This window comes from Gossypium arboreum, chromosome 9 (genome assembly GCF_025698485.1).
Source record: "Gossypium arboreum isolate Shixiya-1 chromosome 9, ASM2569848v2, whole genome shotgun sequence".
Lineage (NCBI taxonomy): Eukaryota > Viridiplantae > Streptophyta > Magnoliopsida > Malvales > Malvaceae > Gossypium > Gossypium arboreum.
Genome location: NC_069078.1, coordinates 75,408,160 through 75,435,180, shown reverse-complemented (window position 1 = coordinate 75,435,180; position 27,021 = coordinate 75,408,160). Strand labels below are relative to the sequence as shown.

Here is a 27,021-nt window from a genome sequence, read left to right as displayed (position 1 = left end):
TTCTGCTTTATAAGCTCTCTCTGCCAATGTAGCAAACTCTCGAATTTCAAGAATTCCGATCAGTAGCTTGATGTCTTCATTCAACCCTTCTTCGAATCGTTTGCACATTTCAGCTTCCGACTGTACCCATTCTCGAGCTTATTTACTCAATCAGACAAATTCTCTTTCATACTCAGATACCGATCTATTGCCCCGTTTGAGCTCAAGAAATTCTTTTCTTTTCTGGTTAAGGAACCTCTGGCTGATATATTTCTTTTTAAATTCATTCTGAAAGAACTCCCATGTAATTTCTTCTTTCGGAACAACTAAAGCTTTAGTATTTCACCGATGATAAGTTGTGTCTTTTAGCAGTGAGACGGCACATTTCAAACATTCTTCTGGTGTGCAAGATAGTTCCTCCAAAACCCTAGTAGTATTCTCTAACCAGAATTCAGCCCGTTTGGAATCATCATCAACTGCTGCTCGAAATTTTTCGGCCTCATATTTTCGAATTTTATCTACTGGAGCTTTTCCTTTTCTGACAGATTCAGTACCTATACCCTGTGAGATCTCGGGAACCGGTGGAGGAGCAGGAAGGGGAGCTTGAACTTACTGCACTACAGGGTTAGTTCTTAAGTATTGATTAAACCATTCATTCATCATTTGAAAGAAGGTTGTTTTTGCCTCCTCCCCTCGACCCTCTATCCCGGGCCTTCTACTGCTAGTTTCTTCTCTTTATACTGAAGCCAGAGCATGACTCCCAGCTTCCTCAGATTGAGCTCGGTCGGATGATATTACTATAAGAAAAACACATTTTAAATGGTCAAGAGATATCACACTATCAATAATAATTTAAATGGCATGTATAGCTAATCCCGTATTTGCTACATCAGTCCTAGAACCGGCTAAACCATAGCTCTAATACTAACAAATGTAATACCCCCTACCCGTATTCATTGCCAAAATAGGGTACGAGGTATTACCGGAGTTTATAAATTAATTTGATTTAATTTTTTTACTCAATATAACCCCTTTTATAGATATCTAACCTTCCCTGCAATTTTAAACCAAAAACAATCCACATCAACCAATCCAATTCAACATATTTTCAAGATAGATTAACGCATATAGATTCACGCATATTTATAAGATAACGTCATCACATACCAAAACCAGGTTTGTTAACCATACCAATGGTTAACTTTACATTCATTTCACGTTAACATTTACTTTATTAGCTTATACATGCCATTGATTTCCAAAATAAAGTTTCCTAATATACCGAAATCCTGAGGTTGATAGTGTGATGTGTCTCTGACCAAATCCGACCTCCGAGCTCTTAACACTACAAAACAGGGGAAAATGAAACAGGGTAAGCACTTTGTGCTTAGTAAGCTCACGTAACAAGAATTATACTTACCTAATATTTTCAATACAATACAATAAACATTCCTATATCTATTCAATGCATTATTACCCCAACATGCACAAACTCAACATTCAAGTTAGTACAATAATTTCCATGTACCAATAATATATACCATGATTGATGAACTCATCAATACTATAATTTTCATTCCCTTATTATCTTTCTATATTTATCCCGTTGAATTTCTCGGAATTTCGATGGATTTTCAGAGGTACACTTTTAGTGTACATTTTCGAGTCCGTCAATTCATATTCATGTGCGCACATTTCCATTTCAGAGAGCACACTCCCGCGAGCCTCATCCTTACAGCGGGATTACCAGTCCAGGCTAAATCCCCTGTAATATAAACTCATAGAGTATTGTCGGGATTACTAGTCCAGGCTAAATCCCCTGCAACGACAATTATTCTAATGAGTTTGGATCTAAATTACCAGTCCAGGCTAAATTCAAACCCTAATTCAGATTACCCGTCCGGGCTAAATCCATTTTCCACATATTCTTTAGGAGGGCTATATCAGAATAGGATCACCCGTCCGGGCTAGATCCTTTTTACAGTCAATTCCTATTCAGAGATCCATCGAATTTTCCTTTCATTCAACCGGGATTTCTTCCCATTTTATCAAATATATCAATGTTTCATTAATTTTCATACAATGAACATTCAAATCATATTCACATCAATAATATATATTTGAAGCATTTAAGAATATAATTCAAGTTACACGAACTTACCTTGATACTTGTTCGTGTACAAAAATCTATTAATTCTGAACTTTTTCCTTTCTTCGATCTAGCTTCTTATTTGAATCTTCTGGATCTAAATAAATAAATTTAGTTATCAATTTAATACATTTCATGTTCATATGCAACATTCTTTATAATTCAACTATTATTTATAGTTTATTCAAAGTTGTCTACTTGAGTCATAGTCACTAAATTATTTTTATCTTGAGCTAAAAAACTCCAAATTAAGATCCGCTAATTTTTCCTGAAACTAGACTCACATATCTTCTTACAATAAAATTTTTCAGAATTTTTTATTTAGCCAATAAGTACAGTTTATTCTTTAAATTCACCCCTGTTCTGCTGTCTAACAGTTCTGACCCTTCTTCACTAAAAATTATTTATCTCTTCAGACAGGATTCAAATGATATTCTAGTTTGTTTCTCTTAAAAATAGACTCATTCAGGATTCTAGAAATATAAATTTAAGCCCATAATTAATTTTATTCAATTTTTTATGATTTTTAAAAAATCAGAACAGGGGAACCCGAATTCATTCTGACCTTGTCTCACAAAATTCATTATATCTCAAGATTTACAAATCCATTGCTTACATCGTTTCTTCTATGAGAAACTAGACTTAATAAGATTTAATTCCATATTTTTTTCATATTCTAATTCTATTTTAAAAATTTATGGTGATTTTTCAAAGTTAGTCTATTGATGCAGTCCAAAACTGTTTTAGTGCAAGCTGTTTATTACCATTTTTCCCCTAGGCTTTTAATAAATGATAATTTCATCCCTACTTAATTAGCCTCTCAATTGAGATTATTTTTCTTAATTAACACTTTATTCTATCACCTTAAACTAGTTTACAACCTTTAAGAATCAGAATTTCAGCAATAGACTTTAATTCCAAACATTTTCACAATTAGGTCCTAAAAATCAATTTCTATTGAAATTACCTAATAAAATCATCTTATAAACAAACTAAAGCTTAAATTTCATGCTATTTAATCATAAACTTACATCACTCAACCATTGTGACTTTCAATTACATTCATGAAATCAAAAACTAATGAATTTAATAGTAGGACCTAGTTGTAAAAGTCTTAGAAACACAAAAATTACAAGAAATAGGCAAGGATTAACTCATTTGGTGAAAAAATTATGGAATACCAGCTTAAAGAGCCCTCCTATGGCATTTTTAGCTGCTGGAATTGAAGATAAATGAAGAGAAATCTAGATATTTCCTATTTAGCCCAAGCTTTATTTAGTTAATTTTGCAATATTCCAATTTTTCCCTTAATTTATCAAATTTCCTGCTGATTTCATGTCTTTGCCGTCCAGCCCAAATAAATTTTGGGTCTAATTTCCTTTTAAATCCTCTCTCATTAGACACTTAAGCTACTTAATCATCTCATCCACTTTTACACCTTTTACAATTTAGTCCTTTTTATTTAATTAACTACCCAAACATTAAAATTTCCTAACGAAATTTTAATACCACATTACTAACATTTCATAAATATTTATAAAATTATTTTCGACTCGGTTTTATGAGATAGAGGTCTCGATACCTTGTTTTTACCCAATTTATTCAATAATTTCTTTTTCTAACTAACCACTAAATCGATAAAATTTTTCTATCAATATTTTCATACGATTTTCCTATCATATCAATTTTCATGCAAAAATATTGAAATAAACTTCTCTTTAAATTGAATTTGTGGTTACGAAACCATTATTCCGATAACCTTGAATTTAGGCCATTACAACAATCTTGTTTTTACTCTAGATTAGCTCTAAAAGTACGAGGGTCTCTTCTATAGTCTCATGGTTCAAAACACTCCCAAGTATATAAGGGTAGATGCTCAAAAAATTCTATTCGCGGGTTCCCTCTTCTGATACGTCGTTAATGTTCAGATTCCCCAATATCAGGTCTTGTATTAGAGTCCTGAGCTCGATGTACTCTTAGATCTCATGGCCCTATCCATAAAGGAACTCATAATGTTTGCCCCTTTAACAGAAAAGTTGGGTTACGAATTTTCTGCACCAGAGGGATCATCGAATTTCACGATACCCAATTTGATAAGTCTTTCGATTAACTTTTTAAAAGCGGTATAGTTCTCGATGGAATGCCCCGTGATTACCACATGGTACTCATATTGGTCGCTTGCATCATACCATTTACAGTATGGAGGCTGTATTGGTTCCACGTAAAAAAGGGACACAACATGTGCGTCAAACAAAATTTAATACAACTCCCTATATGTGATTGGGATGGATACGAACTGGGGTTTTTCTGAGTTCAGTCTTGGATTGGGTTCTTGCCTTGGGGAGACCTGATGGTTGGTAGTTACCGTCCTTGGCTAGCTTACTGTAATCGGCTCCGAATGGCCCTTGTTATACCTACTTGTACTATTCACTTCTTTTTTCTTCTTCTTTAGGGCCTTTAAAGAGTCCACTCTCCCCTTTCCTTTGTTTCTGCAAGAACAACAGGTTTGGCTCGATCATCCTCCAGGTTAAAATCTGAACCTATCGAGAAGTTCAACAGTGCCGAGGTATCAGTCTGATATTGAGGTCCGATAATGATAGGTACCCCTTGCGTATCTGGTTGGGTCCAGACGCTTATTGGGGTAGAACCTGGGGAATAGATGATGTCTTTATTATCATCCCCACTATTGACCACTGGGCCATTCCTTTTTTCAAGTTCTCCGGCTACTAACTGGGTTAACTGACCCATTATATTCCTTTGGAATTCTAGCATTTGTTCCCGCATCTCTCGTTGAATTTTGGTCAATTGCTCATGGATCTATATTTGCATTTGTTCTATTCTTTCTAACCTTCGGTCTATGGCTTTTGTTCTTACGCAAGTACCATAACGATTCTTAGTTTAGTAGACTTTTATCGGTTCCCAGGTTAACTGAAATAAATTTATCTAATTAGGGTCCCTTTATGAAAATCTAATGCATATGATGAAATGCAATGCAAATGCATGGGATGAATGCAGAAAGAAAGAGAGGCGTTGATTCTGGATTCAATTCTATTAGAACAACTTTTCTAGAAAACAAATTTCTTTACATAAAACGGATTACATATGCGGCCTTGCCCTCATATTCCAAGCGAAGACACCTATCTTCCTCTTCATATCTGGATGTTGTGGTCGAGTCTTGCGAATTTTCCAAAAGATGTCCCTATTAACTCCTTTTTACTTGATCTTGGCTGCGACTCGTTGCTCACTTATCCCCGCGATACTCATCAGCTTCTTTAAAACACGACAGCTCTCGACTAATCTTTGTTAGCTTGAATCCTCAAGCGATGAAGCAAAGTTGTGTATCCCTTCATGGACTATCAGCCTTCTTTTATTGTTTACTCGGACCCTATTTGGACAACCGTATTATATTCCACTTTATCAAGAAATCCATTCTCTCATAACAAGCTTTTCTATTTAGCAATCGAATATGAATCAACACCTTCTTTCTATGATGATGTAATGCAATGCAATCGTAGACAAAACAAAATAAAATACGTCAATGCCGAAGAAATAAAATAGAACACCTATCTGGGTGACCTTTAGGGTTTGGCGTGGCTCTACCTAAGGTGAGCTTCTAGGTCCCTCTATTTGTGGTTCGATTCTAAGGAAAGGGTACCTGAACCAGTAGATTCCTTGATCTTCACCCATCATAGGCTCATATGAATCGAGTTCAGTTCAGGGGAATACATTTCCCTATGGCTACACGGAGATGAAAATCTCACGAAGACATAGATACAGACGTATCCCGAAAGTGATTCACTATCCTACACAAAAGTGAATACCTCACGAAAGAGTAGTTTCTCACTCCCACTTAAAAGGGTGATATCGACCGATCATGCAATGCAATATGCAAAAAGATGCCTAAACTCAAACCGATACAACAAATATAAATCGCAATGATGAGGATCGTAATAAAGACGGGTGAAATATAAAAAAGATCTCTGAAAGGAAAATGCAATACAATCCCTAAAAGAAACACATCAGTACAAAAACATAAATGACAAACAGAGCACCTAATCGGGTGACCTCTAGGGTTTGGTGTGGTTCTACCTAGGGTTAGCTCTTAGGGCTTATTATATGTGGCTCGGTTCTAAAGTGAAGGTACCCGAATTGGCAGATTCCTCGATCCTCACCCATTATAGGCTCATATGGATCGAGTTCAGTTCAGGGGAATACATTTCCCTATGGCTGCACGGAGATGAAAATCTCACGAAGACATAGGTACGAATGTATCCCGAAAGCGATCCAGTATCCTAAGCGGAGGTGAAAACCTCACGAAGGAATAGTTTCTCACTCTCACTTAAAAGGGTGTGATCGCGCGATCATGCAATGCAATGTGCAGGGACATACAAAAAGCTCGAAACAAATAAAGAAAATGTGGATAAAATGATGAAGATCGTAACACAAAACAGATTAAATGCAATGAAAGGATCGTATATTAAAACTAAAGTTTCTATTTTCGACAAAAAGACAAAAAATTAATCAACTTGTGGCTTGACTCTCTTATTCTTTCCCCAGTGGAGTCGCCAAGCTGTCGAAAATATTTTTTGAAAAAATGGGCCGACTTTATATTTTGAAAAGAAAACGAAAATTGGGAGTCGCTACCAATCTTTTTTTTTGTTAAGGTGTGATCGGATCACCCAGAAATTTGGTCATTTTAATAAAACATTTTAATTTACTAAAACAACGATTTTGGTCTACGAAATTTGAGAAAACGGGTTCGGGAGTCGGTTACGTACAAGGAAGGATTAGCACCATCGTAACGCCCAAAATTGGTACCTAATTGATTAATTAATGTCTTAATGTCGAAATTTAAAAACTTGAAAAGAATTTAGAATACGATCCCTTTTTTATGTTAATTTATATGAAGAATTTGCTTGAGTAAATCGAAATAGATTCTAAAGACCTTCTTGTCCCGAAGTAATAAAATGCCACATCCAGTACGTTAGGACACAACATTTCAGACCCTCGAGAATAAGTTGGCCTTTTGATTTTCAAAACTCACATGTTTTAATTTTAAAAGGTTATTCGGTCATTTGGATCAAACGAGAAAAATCGAAACCCAGTACATTAGGGCACGATCTCTAGAATTTCCAAATACAGAACATTGCCTTAATTTTCAAAATCTTTCGAATAAATACACATGTAATGTTTAAAGCTATGCATATTTATTTTATTTGGATTATAGTGTAAAGAATGGACATTTAAACACGGCTCGTGACATAATTGGAATAATAGTAGAATGATAACATGAATAAGCGATATGACTATATATATAATGATGAAGCAAAGAATGACAATGATCAATTAAATTTAATATTAATTAAGTAATAATAGTAATAAAATGAAATAAAATGGTGATAAGAAAGTAGGTAAAATGCATATACATGAAGTTAAATTTAAGTGTTTGAAAACGAAAGAATGATAAATAAATAAATTAGTATAAGCAAATATAAAATAAGGTAAAAAATGAACATAAAATATTAATAACAATAATATTAGTAAAAATAATAAAATAAATAATATAAAATTTGAAAGTATAAAAAGATATAAACAAATAGATAACAAAAATGATAATAATAAGGGTAAAAATAAACATAAAACTAATCTATAAAAATAATAATAAATAAATAAATAAACAAACAAATATTGAATATTAATTAAATCAGTTTAATAATAATAATAATAATAATAATAATAATAATGATAATAATAATAATAATAGTAATAATAACGACGTGAGTAAATATGAAAAGGAAATATACAATGTACTATAAAATTAATATGATGATAATAATAGTGATAATACATTGATAATAATAAAATGGAAGATAATAGTGATGATACATTAATAGGAATAATAATATAGACTAATAATAACAATAACAGAAAAATAATAATAAAATGATAATAATAATAATAATAATAATAATAATAATGACAACAATAATATAAATAGTAATAGAAAAACAATAATAGAAATAGCAACGATAATAATAAATAATAAGAGTAATAGCAATAATAATAATATGTAATAATACTCTAAACGTAGAAGCATATAACAATATATGTATAGAGAAATAAATGAATAAGCAATAATAATGCAAGTAATAAAAGCATATTATGAAGATATCAATACGTGAAGAAATAAAAATAAAATAAAATAAAATGATGAATATTAGATAAATTAATTTTAGTAACATAATAATATTAATATAGAAGGACTAAATTGAAATCAAAATGGGATTTGAGGGCTTAATTCGGAAAAGAATAAAATAAGGGATCGCATTGAAAGGCGCGGATAACATAAAGGGACCATATGGGGGAATACCCCCGCCCTCCAAAACCCTGCACTTCATGCGGGATTAAATTGAAAACCAAAATAAATTAATATGTACAAAATAAGATAACTTAATCACAAATTGATTAAAAATCGGAAGGGCTGAAAGTGCAATTAGCCCTTCCGCTACAAAACACGCGGGTCCTGGCTAGGCTGTCGGGTCGGCCTGCTTCACTCCAAAACGACACCGTTTTGCGTCTGGGGGTTTAAAGCCAAAACGGTACCGTTTTGGTACCACTATTTAAAATAAAATTTCAATTTTTTTTTTAATTTTCAACACTTTCAGGAAAAAAAAATAACCTTCAACTCTCTCTCACTCTCCCTTCATCAGAACATCGATTCCGGCGAAAAAGCCACCGTGGTGGCGATGGACGAACTACCAGGTGAGACTTTTGCTCTCTTTTCCTCCCCTTTCTGTATTTTCTTTCTTCTAGCTAATGAAAATAAGGAAAAATAACGATAAAAAAGAAAGAACAATAGATAAAAGCACTACCTTCTTTAGAAACTTTTGTTTTTTGATTGCTTTCTAAGTTTGTATTGATTTTTTTTTTTTTTGTATATGAGTGTTCATATATAAGAGAAAATAAAATAAAATAAACCCGAGAGAAATCAAAGAGAAACGAAATGAAAATCCTCTTGCAAATATTGCTCCTTTTTCTAAATTACATGGTAAATTCAGCTTTTATAGCCTTTTGTACATGTCATAGTTTTTTTTCTTTTTTACTTTTCTTATTTCTCTGCTTTGTTACTATTCAATCACTTTTATGTATTGTTTTGCTTTTGCTTACCATTGTTTCTTTGCTATTTTGGTCTTCTTTTGCAGGGATGGCAGAGGAGTTGGTGGTGACAGACCACGGGCGACGAGCACATAGGAGGCAGCGACGCATTAGGGTTTTTACTTCTGCTGGAGTTGTTTAGGCTGTGGGCCTATTAGGCTTAGGGTTTTTTTTTTTTAATTTTGGGCCTAATTGTGGGTTTAGTTTAGTGTTTTGGTTTGGGTTTGTAATGGGTTGTATTGGGTATTGGGTAATGGGCAAAATTTGGGTCTTACAATTAGGATTTCATATTTATTAATAATTTAATTTAATTTAATTTAATTTTATATAATTAAATATATCACATAAGCTAATGTTAATTTCATTAAAATCAATAAATTATACCATATTCGAATATATGTATAAATATATTTAAATATGGATTACTTTGACTCTAAATTTAATTAACTATGATGATATCTTAATTTTATTTTTACTTTGGACCCATTTTTAATTTATTCATTAAAAAATTATATTAACTCTATGCCGTCTCTTACTCTTTCGAGAAAATACAGTTACTTCAATTAGTAATGTATGCAATCTTTCTCTAATTTTATTATCTATAAGTGAAGTTATATTATGTATAAATCAAATACCCATCGTACCTCCCAATTGTATAGCATTATGAAAGCTATATATGAAAATCTTAGAATGTGGTTGTTTTATTAAAACAACTGTTGAAAATTAATTTCTGAAAAATGGTTTAATTTTTTTGAAAAATTGATACTTCTTTTGTGTTTGGATGATTGTGTAAAATATTTTTCATTGTTTGAAATTTTTTTGAAATTTTTTTAAAATTTGTTTTCAGTGAAACAAATACAACATAAATCATATTTGTTACATAATATTATATTTTATAATAAATAACATCTTATATAAAAAATTTTTGAAGGAATCTTATATAAACTTAATTATAATTAATGCCTAATTAAAATTTAATTTGAAGTTACATAAAACACACACATATATATATACAAAAGTAGATAGTGATACATTAGAGATAAAAGAGATAAATGAAACTAAGTAGGATTTAAACAAATACTCATATTTATATTATTTAAATATTTATATTTTATACTATAAAATATTTATTACTAAATATTTATAAATTTTAATATATATTTATTATTAATTTATTAACAATGTTCAATAAAATATTAAGAAAATTACTTAAATTTTTAAAGTATTATTAATTTTATATTTTTATTTAAAATAAAATTTATATTAATAATTTTATTAAAATAATAATTTATATTAATTACATTAACAATTTATTTTATGATTAAATAGAAATACGTATGTTTAATAATATTGAAAAATGTAATATTTGATATTAATTTTAAATATTTTTAAAAATTAAAATTAAAATCTATTATTAATATAATAACATTTGTCTTTTTTTAAAAAATTAACTTTTATATAAAAATCAAGTTACTAATAAAGGGTTTTCTCCGAAAAACAACTTGCTTTTTCAAAAGGAAGTCATTTTTCAAATGGTTTCTTTTTCGTTGACTAGTATGTCATTTTTCATTAGCTAAACTATTTTCCATGAAATAAGAATATAAGAAAATACATAAAATATTTTTTCATAAGAATATAAGAAAATACATAAAACATTTTACATAAGTTATTTTTGTGTCATATGTGCTATCCGTATAGTATATTTGTGATCCTTTAAATTTACATCCATTCACGGTGTTTGATCATCGCTATTTCAAGGTTCCATTATATCTCCAATAAAAATAATGATCATTAGTCATACCAGTAAGAATTAAATCATTTGTCCCAAACAGATGAACCATGATCATGTTCAATTTTCATAACAAGTACAATGTGTTTGAGACAGTACTATTAATTCTTTATTCAAGTTATGATTTCACTATGTATAAAAATAATTATATCATCTATAAGTTATATATCTAACATACTGTCCTATTGCTTATTATTTCAAGACACATCAATTATCAACACACCAAAATATATATCATTCACTTATTAAATACTAATTAATCAAAATATTAATTTCAACCCATTCAATTATCATATGAAAACTGAAAAATTAATGTCTTAGAACATCAAACTTAAGATGATGGAACTGAAATGAAATCTAAAAGCAATTTGGTTTTTCAACCACTAGCAAAAGAAAATTATGTCTTCCAAAGCCTCCAACCATTAAGGCATTTAATGCAAAATTGTTGAATAAGGATGGAGGATATTAGAATGGAAAGCAACTTCTATTGAGGTCATAAAGGTAAACAAGTGGATCATATTCTAGGCTGAATATAAACTAGAAAGTCTAATTTATCTACTGTTGAAAAATGTGCCGGACAAATTAAAATATTGCCATCACTGAATTGTCCTATTCAACATTCAAGTGCATTTTTCAATCAATACAGTTTTCTTTTACTTAATTCAACGGGTAATATAATCTGATCGAATGAAACAGGAACAGAAACAATTAGATTAATAAACGCAAATCAAACAAGTTTTCAGATCTTTGGGCTCATTCCTGAAATGGATCAAAACGGGTAATGGGATAGCACGGGAGAGGAGATGCAAATGCACCCGAATAACCTGTTCCCGTTGCTTCAGTATCAGCTTTCTCCCCATCTTTTACTTTCCAATCAAAGCATTGAACAAGGGCTCCAATCGTGGCATGCAATAGGGACTTAGCAAGGGAGGCACCAGGGCAACCTCTCCTTCCCCTGCCAAATGGAAGATAATGAAAATCCCGGCCCTTCATTTCAGTACAGTTGCCTAAGAACCGCTCAGGCATGAACTTTTCAGGTTCCTTATAGCAATTGGGATCCCTCATTAACATGTAGACGTTGATGAAAACTCTAGTCCCTTTCTGGATATCAAAGCCGTTGATCTTGCTATCTTTGTTTGAAAGTCGACGGAGAAAGGGCGATGGAGGGTGTAGTCTTAGGATTTCCTTCGCTACCGCTTGCAGGTAAGGGAGTTTCGGCACATCAGATTCTTTGATGAGTCTGTTGTTCCCCACAATTGAGTCTATCTCTTCTCTAAGGATTTTGAATATGTTGGGATGGTTGATAAGCTCCTCCATAGCCCATCGAATTACCGCTGCTGTTGTATCCACACCAGCCATAAATAATTCCTATATCAGCAGAGCAGGCATCAAATTGTCATCAATGGTGGTCGACTGTTTTTGTATGGAGTGAAAATTTAAGCAAAAGTATAATTACCATGAAAAAGTTCTTGATCTGATCCCTAGTCAACTTCACTTCAGCATCTGCGTCTTTGTAAGTCTCCAACAAAATATCCATCACATCTTTCTCATCATCATTTTCACAGTTGTACTTCAGATCATTATCTTGATAATCCTTCATAATCTGCTCGATCAACTGATCGTAACCCTTTAGGGTCAAATTAAGCCTCTTTCCTTTACCAAAGAGGTCAAATTTCTGCAAAGGACCAAACACTTCTGCTAAATGAAACTTTGCTGCATATTTCAAGGTAACTGTAATAATTTTTCTGATCTCTGCGGCTTGACTAGGATTGTTCGAATATCTCCTTCCCATTGCCATCTTATAAATCGTGCTATGTGTCACCTCTGTCAGCTCTGCTGTCAAGTCACATGGTTCCCCTGCTTTAGACCTGTTCAGCAGTGATTTTATGAGCTTGATTGTCTCTTGCTCTCCGATATTGGTGAACCGTTGGAGCTGTGAACCCGTAAGCAGCTTGGTCATGAATAATTTCTTCATGAACTTCCAATAAGCACCATAAGGAGCATTAGCGAAAGAACTGTCTTCATAGATATGGTAATTAGTGGGACCGGGTTGGAACTTGGAGGCAAAATCAGTGTCAAATGTCCTCAATATTTCTTGAGCTGATTTTGCATCTGAGACCACAACGAATTTAGCAGCTCCCAAGCGTATCTGCATTAAGGGGCCATATTTTCTGGCTAGAGTTGCGAAAGATGTAGGTAATCCAGATTTCAAAAGATGGATGTGACCAATGATGGGTAGAGCTGGAGCACTGGGTGGATACTTGCCTTTGGACTTGGAGTTTCTCAAGGACTTAACCAACAAAACTAGCAAAAGAGTAGAAATTATCAGGAGTAAGAAGTCTGTGAGGACAAGAGTAGGCGCCATGAAATTTTGGTATGGCAGATGATGAGAAGTAGTTTTCTTTTGTTTTACATATGGGCTGATAACAATCAGACTTTTATGATTGTACTTGTTTACATCAAGTGGCAAGCATTGTTATTTTAAGAAATGGTGACGATATTTACATTCATGTGATACTCGCCTCATTTATTATTTGTGTGTTAGGTTTGTGCCGGGTCTAAAATTTGGAAAGTAGAACAATTTCATTGCATGTTGAGCTTAATGGATCTTGATTTCAAGTCTTGCAAGTTGAAAAATTAGACTCTGGAAACCAACTCGACTTCAAAATAGTCAGGGCTCAATATTACTACGGGGAACTAGAGTCCAAAAAGAAAAGAAATTAACTTGAACAATTATTTCAAAACCCAGAAATTTGCAAACCCAAAAGCCATACATACTACTCTGGGAGAGTTTTATTGAGAGTGCTTGGAACATTTATACGACACAGCTTATTTTTCATTCCTGAAATGGATCAAAGCGTAAAATAGGGTAACATTCCATGGGAAGTGCCATCGCACCTGAAAATCCTGACCCAACAGTAATGTCAACCTTTGCCCCATCTTTAGTTTTCCAATCAAAGCATTGAACCAAGCTCCCAATTGTCCCATGCATAACTAGGTAAGCATGTAAGGAACCAGCGCATACTCTTCGACCACTCCCGAATGGAAGGAACCAAAAATCCTGATCCCTGTTTCCTCCCGAATTCTCCAAAAACCTCTCTGGCAAATACGTATCAGGGTCACTCCAGGCTTCAGGGTGTCGCATAATAGCATAGGCATTGATGAGGACTCTATCCTTCACCTGGAGGTCGAAGCCATTGATGTTGCAGTCTTTGATGCATTCCCTATGGAAAATAGGCACCGGAGAATGCAGCCTCAAGGTTTCCTTGGCGATTGCTTGTAAGTAAGGGAGGTTTGGCACGTCTGATTCTTTGACTACCCTCTTGGTGTTGACTACTGAATCGATCTCTTCCCTTAGCCTCTTAAATACTTGTGGATGGTTCATCAACTCTGCCATGCCCCATTGTATGGCTGCCGATGATGTATCAATGCTTGCAGTAAACAGTTCCTGTCACATATTTGTTGTTAAGTTAATCAATGCAACTTTTGATTATGTATGCTACATGTAGTCCAGCATAAACTTTAGCTTTATTTTACAATTTGTACATTAAAAAGTAAAATGAACAGAACTCACAAAAATGAAATACTTGATCTGTTCTCTTGTTATCTTCAATCCAGCATTCTTGTCTCTATAAATTCCCAACAGAATATCCATCAGATCTTCATTTCCAGATCCATCATCCACCCCATAATTTTCTTCATAATCCTTTATAATCTGTTCCACTAATTTGTCATACCTTTCAAGTCCCTCTCTAAGCTTTTTCCCATTTCCAAAAAGGTCGAATTTCTTCAATAGACCATGCACTTCATTCACTCCTAGCTTTGCCGCCAATCCCATTATCTCCGTCACCAATTTCCACATCTCATTGCCTTCACTATTATCTTTTGAAAACCTCTTGTTCATTGTCATCCTGAATATCAAGTTGTTGGTTAAGTTGGCTAACTCCCCACTTAAATCACACCACTTCCCTTCCCTGGATTTCTTAACCAATGATTTCAACAGCTTCACCATCTCCTCTTCCCGTATATGGTTGAAACGGTCAAGCTGTCGTCCTGTGAAGAGCCTTGTCATGCAAAGCTTTTTCATAAACCGCCAGTAGGAGCCATAAGGACCAGTGATAAAACCAGCATCTTTGTATATGTTGTACTGGGCTGGACCAAACTCGAACCTTGAAGCAAACTCAGCGTCATGGACTTTCAGTACCTCTTTGGCGACGACGGCATCTGAAACAACTATGAAGATGGATTGGGCTATATGAATGCGCATGAGGGGGCCATACAGCCGAGCTAGGGCTTGGAAAGACTTGGGCAAGGAGGAGCTTAGGAGGTAGAGATGGCCGATAATCGGGAGTGCCAGAGGGCCGGGTGGGTACCGGATGGACGATTTCGGTTTTGCCCACCTTTTTATGAGCAAATAAACGATGATAATTGAAAGGACGGAAACCAACAAGGGGTTTCTACAATGCAAGAACTTGCTGCTTGTCGCCATGGCAGCACTACTGTGGGTAATGTAAGGGAAAACCATATTTTCTTCTTATAAAAAAAAACATATACGATGATTCAAGTCCTGCTTATGCTATATTTATTAGCTACCATAAGCATATGGCTTGATTAAATGAGTATTTTTGTGTGTGTAAAAATAATACATTAATCTCTATAATTATAATTTTGCATCCCATGCATTTATCGGATCATCGGTTTCATTAATTTTTTTTATAAACTACTACCTAGTAATTAATATAACTGAATGTCAACCGATTCTATGCATGTAGTCACATGGACTAAATTCATATAAAATTAAGCACGTGATTTACCACTGTAATGGTACTTTTTTTTGTTAATTAAAGCTTCTAATATGACTTTGCTTCGAGTCTAATTGCTTCGCTAGGACGACATGGGATTTCCAGTAAGCCAACATTATTTAGAATGGAGAATTCGATGATTGGCTTACAGGTTTGTTCAAACTTCAAATTGCCAACACTTTTGGTAATTCATTTGTTGGATTTCCCAGGATCCGACTCTAGCGGCTAAAACCATTGGTCCTACTATGTTAACATTTTAATTCTTTTTATAGATTAAGCCATTATAACCAGAAACAAAAAACAGTACAAAATTTAAATTCAATAAAAGGATAAATTAATACTCGAAACATAAAGTCATGTTACAAATTGCTCAACCATGCAATAGCTCAAACACATGATGAACCGTAAGGTGATAAGCTGCGAAATGAATCGTGAAGTGACAAACTGCGAAATGAACTATGAAATGACACAGTCAAGTGGTGAACTACGAAATAGCAAAGTGCGAGATAACTTCGCAGGTGGCGAGATGCAGCTAATGTCTTGATGCATGCAAACTCAGCTCGAATGCATGCGTCACTGGTTTGGTTTTTGTTTAGTTCCTTTATTATGTTACTTTGTTGAAAATGAACTTAGTTGTTAAGCCTTGTTGTGTTTGGGTAAAGAATGACATGTTTAGTTGATTTATTTTGGTGTACAAATAATGTTTTCAAGTTTCAAGATAGTTTAGTGGGATTAGTTGAGTATCTGGTGGTGTAGTTCACTTTAAATGTATTGTTTTCTTGTTGAATGCTAGAGCCAACAGATACGTGCTCCCTTGCTGCACGTTTGTGCTTATTGTTGTCTATTCATCTTTGATAACATTACCAACGAGCCTATTCTTCCGTCTCCTTAATCTCAAAACTTCATTATTACTTGGAACCAGTTTGACTTGGTTTGTCAATAATTGTATGTCAAAAAGAATTCCCAACTCACCTGTGACTTACCAAGGATGATACTGGTCTAACCCTTTTCCTTGTTTATCAATCAACAAAATTTGATCTCTCTTTCTTTAAGGAGCGTAAAAGCCTCCATAAGTCATAAAGAAATTATCACAATTTTTAGCTATCATTGCTTCTCTGAAATAAATAGGTTTGTAAAATGTTGAAAAATGCCTGTTAGTTGCCAGTGAAGTGCCAAATGGATCAACAATTAAAAGAATCAAAATAGAGATTGACACGAGAGTTCATTACTAGTTCGAAGAGATTGACACAAGAGTTAATTACTAGTTCGGAAGATTTTATGGCTGTGGAGCGCTATCCAAAGAATAATCCATTATCAATCAATAGCACAATATATAATTTAAGTTTAACTTACTTATCAATTTACAACATCACTCCTAAACATCAACCCACTTAAACTTTCGTATTAAAACTTAATTACAAACTGAACATAAAAACAATTTATATATAAAGTAATCGCACTAAAATTAAGTTTTTAACATTGAATGGATAAGTGATCTCTCTCAATCATACAAAATCAAGTAAACAAACCTTCTTTAAAGTCACTATAAGCTTGCAATTCTTTAACTAGAGTTAACATGAAAACCCTAGAATTGTACTTGAATAATCTCAACTCTTCTGCTTGTTAAAGAGCTTAACGGGTCAACTATTTATCAACACAAGTCACTTCTTCATCTAGATACTCTATTAGTCTAGCCCAATCAACATTAGTTGTTCTGGTAGTTGCAAACCCAGTTACAACTGGTTCAACATCTCACACTTGGTTCTGATCATTAGCTTCATAGTCCTCAATATCAAGATTCGAGTCAACAATTGCATGTTTCCCTCTGCTCCACTTGTGTGAATACTTCAACTCAGGTTATGGTGGCATAGTGACATCTCATTCCTGAACTAAGTCTTTCTTTCGTTGCAACAAGATTTAGTTGAGTGAGAGAAATAGTAGCATGTGCCATTTATTTCTAGGTCTCTACGTGTTTGACAATCTCATCAAAAATTAATTTGACAAGATCAATTGGAATAAAAGATGTTACCGTGTAAAGAATAGTTTCCTTCTTTTTGTTAACAACCATGCTTGATATGGTGATAGTCATTTCCTAGTTACAATGGATTGTAGTATAGCATAGGTTGGTTGAAGCTCTGAAGTTCTAGAATTAGCCCCTTTGGTGCCCGACACATCGATCTCTAGAGTCTCCACAGCTTCTCCTTAAACGTACTCCGTAGTTTCATTCCTTGAAGGCTAAGAGGAGTCTGGAGGTCACCTACAAGGCATCATCGCCACCACATCAGGGCCCCTAGACCACATCACGCACCTAGGTAATGTCGGTCTCTCTTCCTCCCTGGACACTAACTTTGTTTGCCATCTCTTCCAACCAAGATCCCAGTATCAGTCACTCTTGAATACAAACGCTCTCCCCATTACGGTCCTAGAACTAATTTTTTTATTTTTAAAAAAATATTATATTGTTTTATATTTTTAATATTTTTAATATTTTTAGTTATTTGCTGGCGTGATATATAATATTAAATAGTTGAAATATTAAATTACGTCAAACTTGACATACATAATTTACATGAATGGAGCATGAAATATAATGGTTGGATTATTAAAATATTAATCATATAAAAAGTTATGAAATGGTATAAAACCATTTTAGTTTTACATTGAAATAAGTGAATTTCTCCTCTAACATAAAACAATACAACATCAGCATCATTATACACGTGACATGCCACATCATTACAATAAACTGAATTAACAATCGTTAGCAAACACATCATTATGGTTGTGAGGACTTAATAGGTAATGTAAAGTTTTGTCCATCAAAAGAATTACTTGATGTATTTTCTTAGCTTGATAGCTTGATTGAGTTCAAAACCTTCTGTTGGAAATTGGCCATCCATGCTACTGTTATGTTTTTGTTGAGTGCATACGGCTTGTATGCATGCTGCATGCTGCAGCAACATGTTGTCTGTTGTAGTTGCAATTTAGTTTAGTTTGGTTGAAAATGAACTAAGTTGCTGACGTTTTGATGTGTTTAGGTGATGATTGAGCTGATAATTCAGCTTATTGATGTGTACAAGTAATGCTTAGCAAGTCCCTAGGCTACTAAGTGGGAGTAGGTAGTATTTGGTAATGTGTTTTCTCTATAAATGTATTGTTTCTTTATTGAATGAGTAAGCATATCTGTAAGCAAATCAATTTTCTTAGCTGAAGCCGATTGCTTCCTTGCTTCACATTTGTGAGCAAGTAATTTGTTCTTTGTTTCTTGCATTTGTTTCATTGTTCTTTGTTCTCTGTTTCCTTCTTTTGTTGCTGATTTTTCCTTCAACTTTAGCTCAAGTTTGTGCTCATTTTTGCTCTTGGTTTCACTTGATCTTCTTGAGCAAATTTGTTGTTTATTTTGTGTTTTGCTGCTGCCAATGTTCCAACACCTTCGTCAAGGTTTAACTATTTCTTTTGAAAAATTATATGATTTTTTGAATCCTTAAACCTAAATTTTCTTTTTAAGGTAAAATTGTTGCAATTCTTCTATGCACTAAAAAAAATTGTTACTTGAAATTCATGATATCTTAGGTTTAAATCTCTAGTGTTTTTTTTTATTAATTTTATATAAGAATAAAAAAAAGTAACTTCTAAATAATATGATTTACTTTATAAAAATATTGTATTTTTTAGCTGAGTTGGTGATTGAATAACTCGTGACACCAACTCAAGACTGGTTGTAATGCTGAATTGCAGGATTTCTAGTTAGCATTATATACCTTTATGCACAAAGGTATCCCAACAGCAGGTTTGCCCGAGAGGTTAAGGGGGAAGACTTAAGATCTTCTGTGCATAAGCACGCGTGGGTTCGAACCCCACAGCCTGCATTATAAATTCCTTTAATTATATTAAAAAATGACAATTTGGAAATCCGGGGATATTGGAGACAAAATATTCAGAATGATTAGCGGCTGTAAATGTCGATAAACCCCTTAGATATCTATTAATATGAAATCCGGTTGTTTATGCCAATAGCAGATTCGGATTTTCGTATTTAGTTATATCACCTCTTAGCTATGATTTAACCATTTTACATAAATGTATGAAAAACATAATAAGCAATATTATTATTAAATATAATAATTAATAATTATTTTAAATAAATTTTATATAATTCATAGACCGAGTCAAGTCTAGCCACATCTTGATTCCAAAAAAAATTTCAAGCTAAGCCTGCAACTTACCTAAAAAGCTCATTTTAGCTATTTAAAATTATTAATATATTAAATATTAATATTTATAATTAGATTTAAATTTAAAAATACTTTTATTATTTAAATTAAGTTTGAACAAAAAATATATATTATTCAAGCTCAAATCTAATAAGGTCAAGCCTATTGGGCCAATAGGTTACTTGACCTATGGATAGGTCTAATATAATTTCTCTTAAATCTTATTCTTATGCGTCCGTAAACCTAATTAGACAATGGGATGAAATTATAAGAATCCTTAAATTTGTCACAACCCTTTTTATTATTTTATCAACTTAATTAGTTAAATTTAATTAATATTTATATAATTAAAATAAATAATATAATATTATTTTATTTTATAATTTGACATAATTATATTTAGTATATTATAAAAATATATAGATTGAAATTTAAGAATATATAACATATCAATTGTTATATATAAGTAAATTATGAATGTATAATAAGTATTATAGAATTGTAAATTATAACATGCATTCTTTTATGAGTGACATAACCTAATATATACAATTAGTATATACATGTAATTAAAGTAGATTATTAATGATACGTGATATTATATACAACTAATTTTATGGTATATTATAATTTATAAATATATACAACTAGTTTTTTACCTCGCATTTAAGTACATGTTTGGTTGTATATATCAATTAAATGTCGTAACATTTCAACAATACTAATATTGAGAAAGTAATAAGAAACCAACATTGTTTTTTGTAATTTTTATTCTGATTTGAGTTATAAATGCCATTTATTTTTATCAACAAGTGTTAAGTGTAGTGGTAAGATATATTATACTCTCACAGAAAAATGTAAGCCCAAACCTTGGAGATGACATTGTTAAGAGGGGCAACCACATATCCCCTAAAAGAATTAATCTTCATGAACCGTAAAACAAACATAAAAGATATTTTGATTGTACCAAAAAAAAAAATCAACATTGTTTTAAAACATCAATTAATATTTTTATTATTTAATATATATATATATATATATACGTTAATTCTAAATATGAATTACTTAGTACTATATTATCATTTTAAAAATAAGCTGTCCTCGAATATGACTTATGCTAAAATATTTTGCTTCTATATTGTGATTTAAAATTTAATTGTATATTTTAAATTGTAAAGAAGAATATATATTTTTTAATGGAATATTAAAGTATTGATTTTTAATGTGAAATTTTGACTCGTATTAAAATAATAAATTATTTTATTTAATTGCTTAATATTTTACTATTCAGATTTTATTTTCATTGAACTTTTATTGTAAATTAAACTAATTAGTAAATATTTTTTAATTTATAAAATATATTATTTAATAAATTTAGAAATAAACACAGAAAATCGCATATGATAACCAGTTTATATTAAATTGGATTTTTGTCTTTTTGAAGAAAACAAAGTTCATGGCACTAAATTTTTGAAAGGCTATCATATCTTTATTCTTCACAAAATTTTTTAAAGAACGATAGTACTTTTCCACTATAGATTTTAGGGTTTTGATAGTGTAATGAAAGGTAAAATAATATTTATATGCTCAACAATTTAGATGTTGGTAAATTAAGTGGGAATAAAACTACTAATTTTGTTCATTTGGAGTGGGAAGGGTAATATTCTTATTAAGAGATATATTTAATCAATTTTAAAAAATTGGGTGGGTGCAATTGCCCCCTTAAGCGCGTAGATAGATGAATTACAAAACTGAACCTAAATTAACATTAGGATTATCCGCAGCAGCCACCTCTACTGTCTTTTTGCATCTCCTGATTGGGAACAATAATCCGGGTTCCCTTAAGAAGTGCTGCATTGCCATTAGGATCTAACTCATCATTAGCAGTAAGTGTTTTCTTGCTGATTATTCGATATATCTCTGTTAGAACCGTAAAAAAAGCTGTTTCAACATTGGTAGATTCTAGTGCTGATGTCTCCATGAAGAACAGGTTCTCTCTTTGTGCAAACTCTTGTGCATCTTCTGTTGGTACCGCTCTCAGGCTTCCCAAGTCACACTTGTTTCCCACAAGCATGATCACTAGATTCTGATCAGCATGTCCCCTCAATTCCTCTAGCCACCTTGCCATGTTGTCAAACGATTGCCGCTTGGTCATATCATAAACCAACATCGCTCCTACTGCTCCTCGGTAGTATGCACTTGTCACAGCCCTGTACCTGATTTCATAAAGCAACAAGGGTACTTCAGCCGCACATCATACATTATGAAGGAAAGCAAAAGCTTGATGAAACAGCCGTTGCCATGTTTACTTTGGGGTCTTAATCACTGAGTTAAAATGATTAAGGACCAAATCTAAATCACTTAGTATGCCAAAGAAGATGGTTTGATTTTATATAGTTCCACATTGATGAATGGTTTGGTTTTATATAGTTTCACATCAAAGCAGCCTGCACGAAGACTGTCAAATATAAATATTAGCAATCTCTGCTTGTTGCCACAGCAGGATGACTAGTTTTTTTTTAAAGCAAAGTAATTGTCATCATCAACATTTAAGATGAACAACCATAACAAACTGATAAATCAAATTTCTTCCTTTCATTTATGTGAATGCATAATAAGTAGCATTTCAAGATTAGATTGGATGCAATGTGTATGACCAATAACACCCATTTTGCCAATATGCATACCGCATAAAGTAATCTATATCAGGGTTTATCTTATAGATTCAATCTAATTCTGGCAGAACTTGTGGATCTCCCTAGACAACAAGTCACTGTCCTCTTAAAAATCATATACACAATTCCCTTGATATGCTTGAGCTCCTCTAGAAATCGCAAAAATAAACTAAATATGTCCGTGAATGCACTAGCACATTCAGATAAACACATGCATACATGCATGCAAATAGGTAAAGGTATATGCATCCATGTAATGAAAAAACAAGCATACTTATACATGATAGGCTCATCCATGTGCTTGTGCAAAAACACATACAAAAAAAAAATAGCAGAGAGCTACAATAGTAGTAGACAAGTGACCAAAAATGATCTTTCAGTAATTGAACTCGATAGGGAACAAAATATCTGGCAAAAATGTTGAGCAGCTTCATCTAAAATTTCAACACTTCTCTATGGCTTTTCAGTCTGGATAAGAAAAAGTAATCTTGAGGCAATAGAAAAAAAAGGACGCATGCACATTGTAGTTAAGACTTTCTAGATGCAAAAAGAAAATTCATGTTTCATCACAATTCAAGGATTATTTCAAGGTCCTTGAAGAATACCAAGCATATAGGTTTTTGTCGTATTGCAAGGCTGAAGTGTGTTTAGATATAGATATATATGTAAATAAAGATTTAAAGTAAATAAATTGTTGTGAAAATCTTATAAAATATATTTTATTTAATTTTATTATAAAATAGATTTAAAATATTAAAAAATAAAAGTTTAAATAAAAAGTTTCAAAGGTCTTACAACCTAGATTGAGTTTTGAACAAGCTAAATTTTTGTCATTCAAGCATGGCTTGATCCATAAATAAATAACTTAGCATGAACAGATTAAGTTTAAATATCACATATAACATTAATCTAGCAAACAATATATAAATTCCTTAAAATAAAATAAAATATCAATTTTTAATAATCGTAGCATAGTTGCATATGTAAATTTTTATGTTAGAAAGATATCCAGTCTAACTAAAATAATAAAAATCAATATAGAATTATTTCATATTACAAAAGAAAAAAGGGGTTGTATACAATAATAATAATAAAAGTAAAATCCATGTCGATCCAAATTTAGACAACTATTTGGACCAAGCCATCAAATTAGTCATTATATATGCATATACATATGCATATATTTCAAACTAGCAATATTTTTAACTTTGCTCTTCGTATCTATTTCCCCAGCCTAGCAATGATCTTGGCTTCGCCCCTGCTTATATCTATATGTAATTGTGTTCTCTCACTATGAAGGGTTAGGGTAAAGAATACGAGAAACAGTAACCATTATGCAGAGGGTTCACCATTGAGTAAAATGATGCAGCAATAAGCTAAGAACCCAGGGCAGTGATATATGGACAAATCCAGCCCAAGAATAAACCATAACACAAACAATCCATCAAGTCTGAAAATCCTGAAGTCTAACTTTGATGTTTTACTAGTATGTATGATGTTGGCATTGCAATATATAAGAGTAGGAAACAATACAGCAGCAGCCAAGATCATTACATTTCACTTCTCATTTAAAAAATTAGCATCTTAACCAGCAGAAAATTACTCTACATTAGAGGATTAAAATTTTCCAATGAATTCCATCTAAAAGCATTCCTAGAGAGCACAAACAATAAAAAAACCTGGTAAGTGGTTGTTGGCCAGGTAGCTCAGCTTCTATGACATTGCAACTAACCATTTCAATCCAGCATAGTGATAGGATCAGAAATAGAATTTATAGGACTCAAGTTCCACATTAAACAACCTTAACACCGGCACCACTCCTCCATATTATCATTACAGGATGTATGAAGGCATTGTCTTCCTATCTTATTCTTGGTCCATCCAATGAAACATTGATCCAGTTGCACCTTCTAATGTATATTAAGTTTCCTAATTACCTAGCTAGAAATAATGATAGTGCCCTAATTTCCTAGCTTGAGATAATTAGACTTGGTCTGCCTAATACAAATATTCCGAGGATAGAAAGAAGGATGTAACATAACTGTTCCTTGACACTTTCTACTGCAATTCTTTATTTCCATCAATTATAACAATTATGCAAATTCAATAAAATAAAGTAAAATAACTAACTGAAAATTTCAGGGGAAAAAATCGCACCTTTCTTGGCCAGCAGTATCCCAAATCTGCGATTTAACAGTCTTGTTATCGATTACAAGGGTTTTAGTCTGGAATTCAACACCAATTGTGGCTTTTGAATCCACACTGAATTCGTTCCTGGCGAAACGAGCAAGCAGCTGAGATTTCCCAACTGCTGAATCCCCAATCAAAACCACTTTGAATACATAATCAATCCTTTGATTATAATCGCCATATAAGTTTGACATTGTCACCACCCAATCAGATGCCCACTGAGATGAATCCGCCGCTCAAAATCCACGAATTTAACCCGATCATAAAATACAATGATAAATATTCAGATTATTCGTGTGGATCTGGCACAATATGCAAGAAATGAAGCCTCGCATGGCATAATTATAATCACAGTATGAAATGTGGAGAATGGCTAAAAGGGATGATGGAGAATGGGAGATTCGAACCGGTAATTAGGGTTAGGGTTAGGGTTATAGGAAGCCAGTTAACGAAGAAGAAGATAAAAAAAGTTTGGATTCAGTGAAACAGTAAATTTTCTTTTATTTATTTATTTTTTGGGCTAATAGGTGAAGGAGAAAGACGATCACTTCCGCATCAACGGTTTTTAGTTTCTAACGTTCTACCTATGGCTATTCTTTTATTTATGGCTTAAATATTTAAATAAACAAATAAAACTCTTGATAAAATCATGTAAAAATCAATTAAGTTTTTAATTAAAAATAATATTCAATTAAATCCTTCCAATTATGAATTCAACTCAAACAACACAATGGTTAAAATATGATGCTAGTCCCTATACTCTAATCAAGTTTGAGATTTTATCCATAAACTTAAAATGGTAAAAATAATTAGAGGACTTAATTTAAATATATTAAAAAGTTTTATTAAATATTTAAATTAATACAATGTTAATGATCTTTTATCAAAATATTTAATAACAAAATTCATGAATATTTAAATAATTTTTACAATTATTTTAAAACTAATACAAAAGGTTAGAATATTTAAATTAAAAGTATATGAAATGAAATTTAAATATATTAAAAAATTTATTAAATCTTAATATTTTAAAATATAATTAGTTAAAAGTAAAACTATCATTGGACGTTCAATTAATTTTAATTTACAAAACTTTAGACTATAAGAAATGAATATTTTTCTTAAAAATATGTATATACATTTGTCCAATTTATTTCCCAATTACAAATGAATAATATTTTCCATAATCTTTAAATTTTCGTAATATTTAATTATTTTAGTTAATTGGCATAATTTCTACTATTAACTTTGTATTACATAATGTTATTAATGATAAAAGATCTTTTTATTTTTATCAAAATAATATTTTTATATGAAAATAATAAATATGATTTTATAAAATTATATAAACTGATTTTGTTATTATACATGTGATGTGCAACAATAATTTATTAATAAATTTTATTTCAATTTGAATGTGTGGGACTATAATTAAGTAGAGTTTGTAAAAATTAAGATTGAGTGGGTAATCCATATTTTAGAAATTAAGAGTATACTTATTTGAGAAGGTTTCCTTATTCCAAAATTTTTGATACAATCATAAAGGCTGCCAAAAGCCATCTTTAGTCAGTAATTTGGATTCAGTAATGTGGGTTTTGAATAATTAATATGGAAGTGGATAAGGATTGTTGAATGACCAAATCTTTATTTACTCTCCCCGATATGGGATGATAAACAAATAAAAGTTAGCCACCTACACTTCCGCTATTTTCAACTAACCAAAATCATAACCACCTGAGAAATTATAACCAAGAGTGCAACCCTCTACCTCTACTCTCCCGACTTTTCATCTAAATATGTTGATTAAACTATTTAGTATGTTTAAGCACTTAATTTTAAATAAATACAATTATTATTGAAATATTCCAAAGCTTTTATTTGAGTTGTTGAAATATTAAAATTGTTGTTGTACGACTTTCTTTGTTCATATTACCTACACTGATCGAAAGCTCTCCTACTTGTTCTCATCTACAATTCTTTTTTTTTATTTTATGAAACAGCTTTGAATGTCACAAATTTACGAATCAAAATTCAAACAACTTTTTTTTCTAATCTCCTACACCGATCA

General features: G+C 32.0%; 3 protein-coding genes and 1 non-coding gene across 4 annotated transcripts; 1 reads left to right on the top strand and 3 right to left on the bottom strand.

Moving 5' to 3' along the window:
• Positions 1 to 11,622: 11,622 nt before the first annotated feature.
• On the bottom strand, positions 11,623 to 13,565 carry LOC108455810 (3,9-dihydroxypterocarpan 6A-monooxygenase-like). The gene is made up of 2 exons (XM_017754359.2): positions 12,529 to 13,565; positions 11,623 to 12,440 (listed from the first exon to the last, which is right to left on the bottom strand). The coding sequence occupies exons 1-2, from the start codon at positions 13,435 to 13,437 to the stop codon at positions 11,826 to 11,828; spliced, it is 1,524 nt and encodes a 507-aa protein (XP_017609848.1). The 5' UTR covers positions 13,438 to 13,565; the 3' UTR covers positions 11,623 to 11,825.
• A 218-nt stretch (positions 13,566 to 13,783) lies between these two features.
• On the bottom strand, positions 13,784 to 15,620 carry LOC108455502 (cytochrome P450 93A2-like). The gene is made up of 2 exons (XM_017754052.2): positions 14,647 to 15,620; positions 13,784 to 14,520 (listed from the first exon to the last, which is right to left on the bottom strand). The coding sequence occupies exons 1-2, from the start codon at positions 15,595 to 15,597 to the stop codon at positions 13,909 to 13,911; spliced, it is 1,563 nt and encodes a 520-aa protein (XP_017609541.2). The 5' UTR covers positions 15,598 to 15,620; the 3' UTR covers positions 13,784 to 13,908.
• Positions 15,621 to 19,660: 4,040 nt separating this feature from the next.
• Positions 19,661 to 19,743, top strand: TRNAL-UAA (transfer RNA leucine (anticodon UAA)). Its single transcript has one exon. It is a non-coding gene; the product is annotated as a tRNA-Leu (tRNA).
• Positions 19,744 to 21,721: 1,978 nt separating this feature from the next.
• Positions 21,722 to 25,543, bottom strand: LOC108454893 (ras-related protein RABA4d). The gene is made up of 2 exons (XM_017753500.2): positions 24,921 to 25,543; positions 21,722 to 22,304 (listed from the first exon to the last, which is right to left on the bottom strand). Exons 1-2 carry the CDS (start codon positions 25,145 to 25,147, stop codon positions 21,863 to 21,865), a joined length of 669 nt encoding a protein of 222 aa, XP_017608989.1. The 5' UTR covers positions 25,148 to 25,543; the 3' UTR covers positions 21,722 to 21,862.
• Between the last annotated feature and the right edge of the window lie 1,478 nt (positions 25,544 to 27,021).